Source organism: Nicotiana tomentosiformis, chromosome 12 (genome assembly GCF_000390325.3).
Source record: "Nicotiana tomentosiformis chromosome 12, ASM39032v3, whole genome shotgun sequence".
Taxonomy (NCBI): Eukaryota; Viridiplantae; Streptophyta; class Magnoliopsida; order Solanales; family Solanaceae; genus Nicotiana; species Nicotiana tomentosiformis.
In genome coordinates this window covers 23,782,036-23,794,504 of record NC_090823.1, presented here as the reverse complement: position 1 = coordinate 23,794,504, position 12,469 = coordinate 23,782,036, and the positions used below count along the sequence as shown (strand labels likewise).

The 12,469-nt window shown below is 41.0% G+C and overlaps 1 protein-coding gene across 1 annotated transcript; it reads left to right on the top strand.

The window, feature by feature from the left end:
* Positions 1 to 11,652: 11,652 nt before the first annotated feature.
* LOC104116616 (uncharacterized) lies at positions 11,653 to 12,123 on the top strand. Its single transcript, XM_018777808.1, has one exon. It carries the CDS (start codon positions 11,653 to 11,655, stop codon positions 12,121 to 12,123), a length of 471 nt encoding a protein of 156 aa, XP_018633324.1.
* Positions 12,124 to 12,469: the final 346 nt, after the last annotated feature.

Sequence of the window (12,469 nt, the reverse complement as noted above, 5' to 3'; positions counted from 1 at the left end):
CGGCGCATTGGAAGTAAATTGAAGAACTTGAAATTCTTAAGTTTGAATCAATTTGGTTTGAGGTGTGATTCATAGATTTGATGTTGTTTTACGCGTTTCGTGAGTTCGAGCGAGTCCGTTTTATGATTTCAACCCTGTTGGTATGTTCGGGCGGGGCTCCGGGGACCCCGAGTGTTAACTGAACGAGGCTCAGATCAATTTTGGAATTTTGAAGAAGAGCTAAAGCTTCCAGTTTCTAGTATGATCGCACCTGCGCATGGTCAGCCGCAGGTGCGAGCCACCAGCCGCAGGTGCGAAGGGGAGGATTTGCTCGGCCATCGCAGATGCGAAGAAATGGGCACAGAAGCGGATGCGCAGGTGCGGTCCTTTGGGCGCAGGTGCGGAGCCAGTCCAAGAGGAGAAATCTCGCTCCTGCGAGGCTTTTCCGCAGGTGCGAAAGCTGTAGGTGCGAACACCTTCCGCAGGTGCGAAAAATCTGTCTGGGCAGAAACTTAAAACGGACGAAGCTCAGTCCATTTTTATTCGTTTTTCTTCCATGTTTGGGCGATTTCAGAGCTTTTTAAGAGGAGATTTCAACTAGCAATTTGGAGGTAAGTTAATTATACACCCCTTGAGTTAAATACATAGATTATGAGTAGATTATAACTAGTAAATCTTAGAAATCAAGGGTTAGGTGAAAAACCTAGATTTTTATAGAAATGAGATTTTAACCACGAAAATAGTTATGGAATTGGGTAGAAATTATATATTTGAGTTCTTGAGATTATGGGTAACGTTTTCATCCAAAAATTTTCAAAATCCGGGCACGTGGGCCCAGGGTGAATTTTAGGAATTTTACCATTTTGAATAGGGTAATTTATTTAATAGACGAATTTCGAATTATTGAACATATATTAATCATTTTATATAACTTTTGGATAGTTTCAGATTTTTCGGCATTGAATCGAGAATTTTACGCGACGCGATAATCGAAAAGTGGACTTTGAGACGAGGTAAGTCTGTTGTCTAATCTTGTGAGGGGAAAATTACCCCATAGGGATTAAATTAAATAATTTTTGATAATTGCGGAGGTTACGTACGCACGAGGTGACGAGAGTCCGTGCGTAGCTACTATTAATGCTAAAGTCCGGGTAGTTTAGGACTCAAAGCATGAATTACTTGTGTAAATTGTATTCCTTATTTAATTAATATTATTTGATATATATATTGTGAATTGTTAGATCACAATATATATATATATATATATATATATATATTGTGAATTGTTAGATCAAAATATTAAAGGATGGAAAATTTATATGTTTGATTTTCTGTTTAAATCAATTAATTGTTAAAAGAAATTATTCTTTCTCCCTAATTTATCTCATAATAATTATACTCTCCTTTTGGAGGTACATAAGAAAATGTCCTCCTTTCTTGTGGAGCGTGCCGAACGCCTCGGCAGGATAGATGCATCTATGGATCGCACCGCACGTCCCTCGGCAGTGGACACGACATTCTTGATCGGGCCGTACGTCCTAGGCAGAAATCGTGCTTAATAATAATAATAATTACACGATACTTTAATAGCTTATTTCAGCTTGTGAAGCTAACTGATAAATTGGAAAATCCTTGAAATTTAATGAATTATTGTTCTTGCTTGTTAAATAATTAATTGTTATTCCTGAAAATGATATTTAATTCATAAATTGGAAATTATTCGAATTTAAGGAATTTAATTAATATATTGGGACTTGTTGCATTTGAAGAATTTTGATTATTTCCGTTGATTAAATAAATTATTATAAATTCTGTAAATTATGTTGATTTATATATCCTAGTTGTATTTCAATTATTATTATTGCCCATAGTGAGTGTCAAAGTCGGTCATCTCGTCTCTACCACTACGAGGTTAGGCTTGATACTTACTGGGTACACGTTGTTTACGTACTCATACTACACTTGCTGCACTTTTTGTGCAGGAACTGAGGCAAGTACTAGTGGGGGGCCTATCGTCTTACACCCACGTTATCCAGGGTGAGCTGTTTCTCTGATCCGTTCTGCAGCTACTAGTGGCTCTCTTGTATTTTAATTCTGTCTATTTTTATTTCGGACAACATTTGAAGTTTTGTATAATCTACTAGATGCTCATACACTTGTGACAACAGGTCTTGGCACACACATTGGTAGAGTTTGGGTTTTATTATATTTTTCTTGATTTTAAATTTTATCAATGTATACTTAATTTATTAGTTGGGCGCCATCACGACTTATAGGTGAAATTGGGTCGTGACATCACCAATCACCACGAACGCGCAAACATTCCCGCGAACGCAATGCTCAAATCTCTATGAAAAAATTCCTTATACGCGAACGTGATATCCCCATCGCGAACGCGGAGATTAACCAGCCCCACTGACAATTTACACATCGCGATCGCGTTTACTCTCCCGCGATCGCATAACACAAATGAAACACCAGAAAACATCATGCCCAATATGGTCCGAAATCTGTCCAAAACTTACCCGAACCCCTTGGGACCCCGTCCGAGCATACCAACAAGTTTCAAAATATAATATGGACATACTCGAGGCCTCAAATCACACATAACAACATCAAAACTATGAATTGCACCTCAAATCCGACTTAATAAACTTTTGAACTTTCAACTTCTAAAACTCATGCCGAACCATATTAAATCAACTTGGAATGACCTCAAATTTTGGGATAGTACCGGAATGACCTTAATATTACCCTATTAAATCAACTCGGAATGAACTTAATATTACCCCATTAAGCAGATGGGGTAATATTAACATCTTCCTATGAACTATTTTCAAGAAAGTAAAAGCAAAACACACAAAATAAGCATAAGAAGTTACATCTCGTTACAGAACCGTTGTGGCGCGCAACCCGAACCAATCATATCAATCCACATAGGGGTACTCATTGAGCTATAATGCTCGGACTCACTGATCACATGTGCGTCAACATCAAATACGATTGAGTGCACCAATATAACTATGGGAAGATGATTAGGCACAAACAATATTGAGAAAGACAAGTACAACTGTGGTGCATTAAGAAAGTCATCATCACGAGGGCCATCTCGCCCGTAATGCCATAAGGCCTTAATGGAATTACAATATGCGTCCGAGTAATTATGTAACCCTCATAACCCATCATAGCATAAGAGATAAACACATAACATACATCAAGGCGTGAATAACATCTATTCCACCCGATGATATACCTATGCTAACAGCTGCGCAAGAGCAAGCTAATCCGATCTGATACAGAATACACATTCTCATTAGGCTCACAAATAATCCCTAAACCAATTTCCGATCAATCCCAAACAGGTAAATAACCTTCCAAAAGTCCATAGAAACCTTTCATAACACATTCCATCAATTATCCAATCCTCTACATTTCTTCACAATTCGCAACCAAGGAATAGTCTACCTACAAGGACATCCAGTATCTAAACCTCATGAATACCAGAATCTCCATATCCGATCTCAACACCGTTACTCAAATGGCTGATGCGTCACTCATACTCCATCGTCTTATAGCAAAATACCCATAAGTCAGCACACAATGCACCTGCTAATATGTGCACGCTCCTTTGGTGATATCAAATTGTGCCAACATCCTCTTAAACATATGAAATCGTCCGTGTCATCAAGAACTTATATCATTCCCTTCAAAACTAAACCTCAACCTTATACTTGCAACTTTCAACCCCACACGGCGCACCGCCACTAACATGCTGACTCGTGGAAATACAAAAATCTCACAATCAACTCTGAACCACAAGCAAGTTGAATACTTCATCAACCGAGAACCTTTCATTTAACTCAATCTAGGAGAACATTGCCACACACAATATATCTTCTATACCTGTGGAAAATATAAACTTCGAGCCGTGATTATAACCATGGTGAATTATTTGAAACTCATTAACACATAATCGAGTCATCAAAACTGATCTCCTTTAACTCAACCGAGTCTATAGCGACCCGACCGGTCGTTTTGGGCATTTATGCTCATTTCTACTATTTGAACTCTTGAATAGCTTCATATGATATATTATGACTTGTGTGAATCGTCGGTTTTGGTTTTCAGGTGTTTCGGAATTAGTTCGTAAGAATGAATTACATGTTTGGAAGCTTTAAGCTAGAAGAGCTGACCAAGTATGACTTTTTAGTATTTGACCTCGAAATGAAGTTTTGATGGTTCTGTTAGGTTTGTATGGTGATTTCGGACTTAGGAGTGTGTCTCGATGTTTATTTTGAAGTCCGTAGTTGAATTTGGCTTGAAATGGCAAAAGTAAGAAATTGAAGGTTTGGAAGTTTGACCGAAAGTTGACTTTTATAATATCGAGTACAGATTGTGATTTCGGAAATTTCAGTAGCTTCGTTATGTCATTTATGACTTGTACGTAAAATTTGAGTTCATTCTAGGTTGATTTGATATGTTTCGGCGCGAATTGTGGAAGTTGAAAGTTCATTCTAGTTCGAATTGAGGTGCGATTCGCCGTTTCGATGTTGTTTTGTGTTATTTGAAGCCTCAAGTAGGTCCGTGTTATGTTATGAACCTTGTTTCTATATTCAGGCGGGGTCCCGGGTGGCCATGGTGAGTTTCGGATGAAAAACCGATCATCTTTGTTTCATGTTGCATTGTTGTAGGTATGCTGGTTCTGGTGTTTCCGTATCTACGAAAGAATGGGCACAGATGTGAGTCCGCAGATGCGGATAGTTGATCGCAGAAGTGCAAGTAGGCTTCATCGGGGAAGATCATAGAAGCAAAAATTGGAGCGCATCTGCGGCCCCGCTGAAGCGAGATTCTTGGGAATAAAAGCGAGATGGAGCGCAGAAGCGCATTTGGCTTCGCACATGCGGTTTCGCAGAAGCGGATGGAGATACATATGTGCGAAGGGTCGATTGGCTAGTGGAGTCCGCAGAAGCGGAGCTCGTGTCGCAGAAGAGGCTCTTGTGTCCGCAAAAGCCAAACCACTGGATAGATTACAAAACAGAGGGGTTCCGATATTTTTGTCATTTTTGACCTTTCAAGCACGATTTGGGACGATTTTACAGAGGGAATTCACGAGAAACTTGATGTAAGTTGATAGTAGGCTATAACTATGTAGTTTGGCCACTATTTGCACTCATTGGCTGCACTTCACTGATGTTTGAGCATTGAATGATAGTAAATTGCTCTGATTGAGTATTTTTATGCTTTGCAGGAGCAATTCTGGGCAACAATGAAGTTAAGGAGTGTTTTGAGATCATATGGAGCGTTGAAGGCCAAGTAAAGGCTTGTGGAGTAAATTGAGAGTTTGCTCGAGGATCGAAGGAGGTTAGGGCATTTAAAAAGAACAAAGAAGAGTGCAGAAAATCGCCAGGTGCGCGGCCGTGCACTGGGCCGCGCAAGTCAAGCAAAAACTGGCCAAAGTACGTGGCCAGATGCGTGGTCACCTGCCCAGGTGCGCGGCCGTGCACGTCCTTCCAGGAAAAATCATCCAGGGCTAAATTTATTATTTCAAAGGCGACTGCCCTTGACCTATATGAAGCCCAGATCACCCAAAAAGAGGGTATCTTGGGTTTTAGGAGAATTTTGAAGGCAAGAACAGGCAAGGAGCAAGACGGAAGATTCGAAAATGAGTTTTTATCTTTCTTTCTCCCTTTTTTATCATTGATGATGAATTCTTATGTTGTGATTGTTAAAACAATTATGAGTAGCTAAACTCTTTATTCTAGGGTTTGATGGAACATTTTGGAGGATGAAACTTTGTTCCGTTTAATATAAATTTGCCATTAAATTTTCCCTACGTGTTCAACTATGTGATTATTGTGGTTGATTGAAGGGCCCTCAATCGGCTATACCTATTTAGTGTGTATTACTTGAAAAAAGGGTACATATTTAGGTAGTTGTTGAACAACATCACTCCTAGCGTATATGAGGGATCAATACAGAGGGTTTAAAGGTGGGTTTTGGAATAACGAAACATTGGTGCGATTGTAGTGAGCGGTAAACGAGTGCTAGCTAGCGTAGTTCAGAAAAATACGTTTAGTAAATTGTTGTATTTGCTCGGAAGAGAATTACGACACCTAAAGTGCTCATGATTGGTAGAAAGTATCTAGGCGAATTTGTAGCAGCCGTAGCAGTGAGGATTCCGATAAGAGGGGAAATCGTAACTCTAGATCTTCCTAATCTTGTCTACAACAGTTGCTTTGTTAGTAATAAAATTATAGTTTTTAATTACCTTGTTAATTGTTAGTAAACACTCAAGTCATTATTCAATCTTGTTGGAAGTTGATTATTTGGATTCTTGCTGAACTAAAAGTTATGATTAGTACGTTAATTCCCTGTGGGATTCGACTCCGGACTTGTAAACCGGATTATATTTGTAACGACCACTTAGTCCTTTTTATAAGGCATAGCTGGGCGTGATCAATTTTTTGCGCCGTTGCCGGGGGATTTAACGGTGTTATTAATTGTAGCAAAAAGAAGTTATAGAATTCTTAGTGTAGTCAATTTTCTTCATCTTAAACTAAATACATTGAATTTCTAACATTTGTAGTCTTGGGTGTTATAGGTGCATGCCTAGAAACTCCTCAAGAACTGGTGAATTGTTTGACGCATTATCAGATCCTGAGAAAGCTTTCAAGGCATTGAATCGTGCGAACAAGAAAGACAAACAACAACATAATTCAATAGAACAAATCGAATCAGAAATGGATGATGGAATAGAAAATCCAAACAACAACAAAAACAATGCGAATAAACCAAACAATCAGGGTGTGGTGCCTTCTGTACCAGAAGAAGCCATATATGATTGGGCACAACCCACCGCAAAAAATCTGGCAACCCCAATTGCAGTCCCTCAGATACAAGCGGAGTCATTCCAAATCACGAACAACATGCTACATTTGTTGCAGAACAAGGGGTTGTTCTCAGGGTCTTACATTGAAGATCCTCAGTAGCATTTGAAAATTTTCCTCTCGATATATGTCACGCAAAGGCAACCAAATGTGACACCGGAAATAATAAGGCTGTTGTTGTTTCCATTCTCGGTGACTGGAGAGGCTCAGACTTGGCTCAATTCACTCCCCATAAATTCCATCACTACTTGGGAGGAATTAGTCAAGTAATTTTTGAACAAGTTCTACCTACCTAATAAGACTGCCAAACAAGTTGACGAGATATTGCGCTTAAGACAGAGACCAGCAGAGACACTACAAGAAACGTGGGAGAGGTTTAAAGGTATGCTAGTTAAGTGTCCTCATCATGGCATTCCAGATCAGATGTTGGGGCAAAGGTTCTACATGATATTGGAAGACAGCTTGAAGGCCAATGTTGATGCTTCAGCAGGAGGAGCATTTTTTAGCAAATCATTCAGAGAATGCAAGATTTTACTTGATAAAATGGCTCAGAACTCAGAATGGATGACAAGAGACTCTACGATGACTCATGTTGTTCACTCAGTGGCTTTGGATCCAAACAACTGCATAGCTGAAAATATGGCCACTCTTATGATGCAAATGAGTATCCTCACCAAAACGATTGATGAATCAGGCCAGAAGCAGCAGGTACACATAGTTGACACGAGTAATGGGGGTTTATGTACACCAATCATCAACCAACCATATGTATGCTCGTGGAGTGCGGAAGGTGACAACTAGAACTATCAGGAGAATATGAACTATGTGGCCAACTATGGAGGACAACGACAAGGTGGTCAAAATTAGGGGCAGCAGAATCAGCAGTATAGACCAGCACAACAACAGTATAATAATGGTAACAATCCTGGAGCTATGAGACCACAGGGTCAAGTTGTGCCTTACCAAAGGCAACAGGGCTACAATCAGCAAAATCAGCAACTAGCTTATCAACAGCCTCAACAATAACAGATAGTGAGACAAGATGATGGGTTGTCCGAAATTAAAGGAATTCCGCAACAACTGATTCGGTCCAATGGAAAAATGCAAGAGAAGGTCGAAGCACATGACTTAGCGATAAAAGGCATTGAGATTCAATTAGGGCAGTTATCCATGGCTCTGAATATTCGTCCTCAAGGGACGTTGCCCGCAGACACGCATGTCAACCCAAAAGAGCAGGGCCCGAAGCAGCTTATGGCGGTGAGTCTAAGAAATGGTAGAGATTTTGATCTAGAGCAAGAAATTTCTCGCAAAATCCAACCAACCGAAACACTTGTGCCAATACCAATTGATGTAGATGATTCAATAGGGTTGATAGAGGTGACGGTACAACATGTACCAGCTGAATCAAGCAAAGAAAAAGAGGTTGGGAAGGAAACTGAGTTAGTGCAAGAGAAGGCAATAGAAACAGTGCTTGAACAAGTTCAAACTCAAATGACAGGAAAGAAGCGGCCTCCAGCACCATTCCCCTAGAGATTGGCCAAATATCAGAAAGATGAGCAGTATAAGAAATTCATGGAGATGTTGAAGCAAATCCAAGTGAACATTCCATTGATTGACGCCTTGAAGGAAATGCCTGGTTATGCTAAAATGATGAAGGACTTGATGTCTCGTAAGTTTGACTTTCAAGACCTGGCCACGGTTACACTGACCCAGACATGTAGCGCGGTTGTGACGAAACCCATAGATGAGAAGCTGTCTAACCAGGGAATTTCAAAATTCCATGCACAATAGGCAACTATGCTTTTGCTAAGGCACTTTGTGATTTTGGGGCGAGCATAAACCTGATGCCCCTGGCTATTTATAAAAGGTTAGGCATTGGAAGAGCAAGATCCACATCTATGTTACTACAGCTAGCCGACCGAACAGTGAAGAGGCCCTATGGTATACTTGATGATGTGCTGGTGCAGGTTGGAAAGTTCGTGTTTCCGGCAGATTTCGTCATTCTAGACTGTCGGGTTGAGGAGGAAATTCCCATAATTTTGGGAAGGACATTCTTGGCCACTGGGAGATCTCTAATTGATTGTGAAATGGGGGAGCTAAATATGAGACTGAACGATGAAGAGATAGCGTTCAATGTGCAAAAATATATGCGGCGACCCAGTGAGTTTGCTAACTGCTCTCTGATAGAGGCTGTGGATGTGATTTTGGAGGAGGGAGATGAAACTCTGAACGCAAAAGACCCTCTAGCAGCCTGCCTCATGAACTTAGAAGAAATGGATGGTGAGGACTTGGCAGAGTGGGTTTTGGCACTTGAAGGGCCAGGGTACTGGAAAAGAGAGCTCGAATTCGAGCCCTTACACTTAGAAGAAAGAAAAACACCTCCATCTAAGCCATCAATTGAGGAGCCACCACAGTTGGAGCTAAAACCGTTACCGTCTCACCTTAGGTATGCCTTCTTGGGACCTAAATCCACTTTACATGTTATTATCTCATCCAGTTTGTTAGATGTGCAGGCAGAACAACTTTTGCAGGTGTTAATGGAATGCAAGACTGCAATTGGCTGGACCATTGCAGATATCAAGGGGATCAGCCTGGCATTTTGTATGCATGAGATTCTACTGGAATATGGGCACAAACTTTCCAGAGAACATCAAAGAAGGTTGAACCCTAACATGAAAGAAGTGGTGAAGAAAGAAGTGATCAAGTGGTTAGATGCAGGAATCATCTTCCCCATCTCTGATAGTAACTGGGTCAGTCCAGTTCAGTGTGTGCCAAAGAAGGGTGGAATGACTGTAGTGCAAAATGAGAATAATGAGTTGATCTCAACTCGTACAGTCACGGGTTGGCGAATTTGCATGGATTACAGAAAACTGAACACGGCCACCCGGAAAGACCATTTTCCCCTGCCATTCATTGACCAAATGTAGGATAGATTGGCAGGGAGGTCTCACTTCTTCTTTTTGGATGGATATTCTGGGTACAATCATATTTCAATAGCCCCTGAGGATAGAGAGAAAACGTCATTTACTTGTTCGTATGGCATCTTTGCCTTTTGGAGGATGCCGTTTGGCCTATGCAATGCACCGTCCACCTTTCAGAGATGTATGTTAGCCATTTTCACTGATATGGTTGAAGTTATTATGGAAGTCTTTATGGATGATTTTTCAGTGGTGGGGGATTCATTCGAAGACTGGGAGAAGTGCCATTTTATGGTACAAAAAGGTATAGTGTTGGGACATCGAGTGTCAAGTAAGGGTATTGAGGTCGACCATGCTAAGGTTGACGTGATTGAGAAGTTTCCATCGCCCACTTCGGTCAAGGAAGTAAGAGGTTTCTTTGGGCACGCCGGTTTCTACAGGCGATTTATAAAGGATTTCTCTAAAATTGCTAACCCATTATGTAAAATCCTTGAAAAGGATCACTCCTTTGTGTTTTTTGATGACTGCAGGTTAGCATTTGAGGAACTAAAGAAGAGACTGGTGACTGCACCAATCATCGTTTCACCCAACTATGAGCAACTGTTCGAGCTCAAGTGTGATACGAGTGACTATGCTATAGGAGCAGTTCTGGGGCAGCTAAAGGACAAAATGGTGCACCCAATTTATTATGCAAGCAGAACGCTAAGCGGTGCAGAACTCAATTATTCTGTGACTGAGAAAGAGATGTTGGTTGTGGTATTTGCATTCGACAAATTCAGGTCTTATTTGATTGGTTCAAAAGTGATTGTTTATACTGACCATGCAACACTTAGGTACCTGATAGCAAAGAAGGAGTCAAAGCCACGTTTGATCTGTTGGGTTCTTTTGCTACAAGAATTTGATTTGGAGATCCGCGATAGGAAAGGGTCAGAGAACCAAGTGACAGACCAACTTTCAAGGTTGGAGGGAGCTGAAAAGAAAGTAGAGGTAGAAGATATAACTGAGATATTCCTGGATGAACAATTACTAGCAGTGGCAATAGAGGAGGTGCCATGGTATGCAGACATTGCAAACTACCTGGCGAGCGGTATTGTCCCCTATGACCTTTCCTCTATCCAAAAGAAAAAGTTCTTTCATGACTTTCACATGTATTATTGGGATGAGCCTTATCTGTTCATGATTTGTGTTGATAACATGATCCGGAGATGTATCCCCGAGATAGACCAATCTTCTATTTTGTAGGCTTGTCACGCGTCACCATATGGTGGCCATTTCGGGGGAGTAAGGAAAACTGCGAAAGTGCTGGAGTCGGGCTTCTACTGGCCAACATTGTTCAAAGATGCACACTTATGGGTGAAGGGTTGTGATGAATGCCAACTAACCGGGAATATTTCCCGCCGACATGAGATGCCTATGAACCCAATTCAGGAAGTAGAAGTGTTTGACGTATGGGGAATCGATTTCATGGGGCCTTTCGTCATCTCATATGGCAACAAGTATATACTCGTAGCGGTGGACTACGTGTCAAAATGGGTGGAGGCTGCAAAGCTCCCTACAAATGATGCAAATGGGGTAATTGATTTTTTGAGAAAGAATATATTCACCCAATTTGGCACCCAAGGGCAATAATTAGTGATGGAGGCACTCACTTCTGTAATCACGCCTTTGCCAAGTTGTTAGAAAAGTATGGTGTACGCCACAAGGTTTCCACCTCATATCATCCACAAACGAGTGGGCAAGTGGGAGTTTCGAATAGAGAGATAAAGAACATTTTGACAAAGACTATGAATGCTACACGAACAGATTGCGCGAGAAAGTTAGATGATGCACTCTAGGCATAACATATCGCTTTCAAAACTCCGATTGGCATGTCACCGTACAAATTGGTGTTTGGGAAAGCGTGTCACTTACCAGTGGAGTTAGAGCATAGAGCCTTGTGGGCATTGAGGCAGTTGAATCTCGACATAGAAGAGGCGGGTACAAGTAGAGTCACTGAGTTGCACGAGTTTGATGAGTTTTGCTACCGGGCTTTTGAGAGCACAAGACTATATAAGGAGAGAATGAAGATGATGCACGACAAAAATATTATTGAGCAGAACTTTAAACCTGGAGATATGATATTGCTGTACAATTCAAGATTGAGGTTGTTTCCAGGCAAGTTGAAGTCAAGATGGTCGGGACCATTTCGTATGGTAAAGACACATCCAACTGGAGCCGTCGAGATTACATCGAAAGATGGCTCCCGTAAGTTCAAAGTTAATGGACAAAGGCTAAAACATTACGAGGGCATGGTTGAGGAAGACAAAATGATCTCGACCGTGAACTTGAAAGATCCCTGATAAGGGATAACCCGTGCGACGTTAAATCAGGCGCTTCTTATGAGGCAACCCATGGGTTAGTTGTAATTTGTCGTGCCACGATGTTAAATCAAGCTCTACTAGGGAGGCAACCCAATATTTGTTTTTATGGGTTTTCGTTAATTTTCATGTTTGATTTTGAATTGTGGAAGTATTGACAAGTTTATCAATGTGCAGGGATGAATGTGTGCAGGCTGGAATGATTCCGGTGAAGAAATCAATTTGAAGAGGGGATAAAAGTGGCATAAGTCGAGAAGTTGATGCTTCAAACGTGCGCGGACGCGCACTGACCGAGCATATGGCCGCGCATATTTGGACCTTAACTACC

Excerpts from the sequence above, each read along its gene's own strand:
- LOC104116616 (XM_018777808.1), top strand. The coding sequence starts at position 11,653 with ATGTCACCGTACAAATTGGTGTTTGGGAAAGCGTGTCACTTACCAGTG.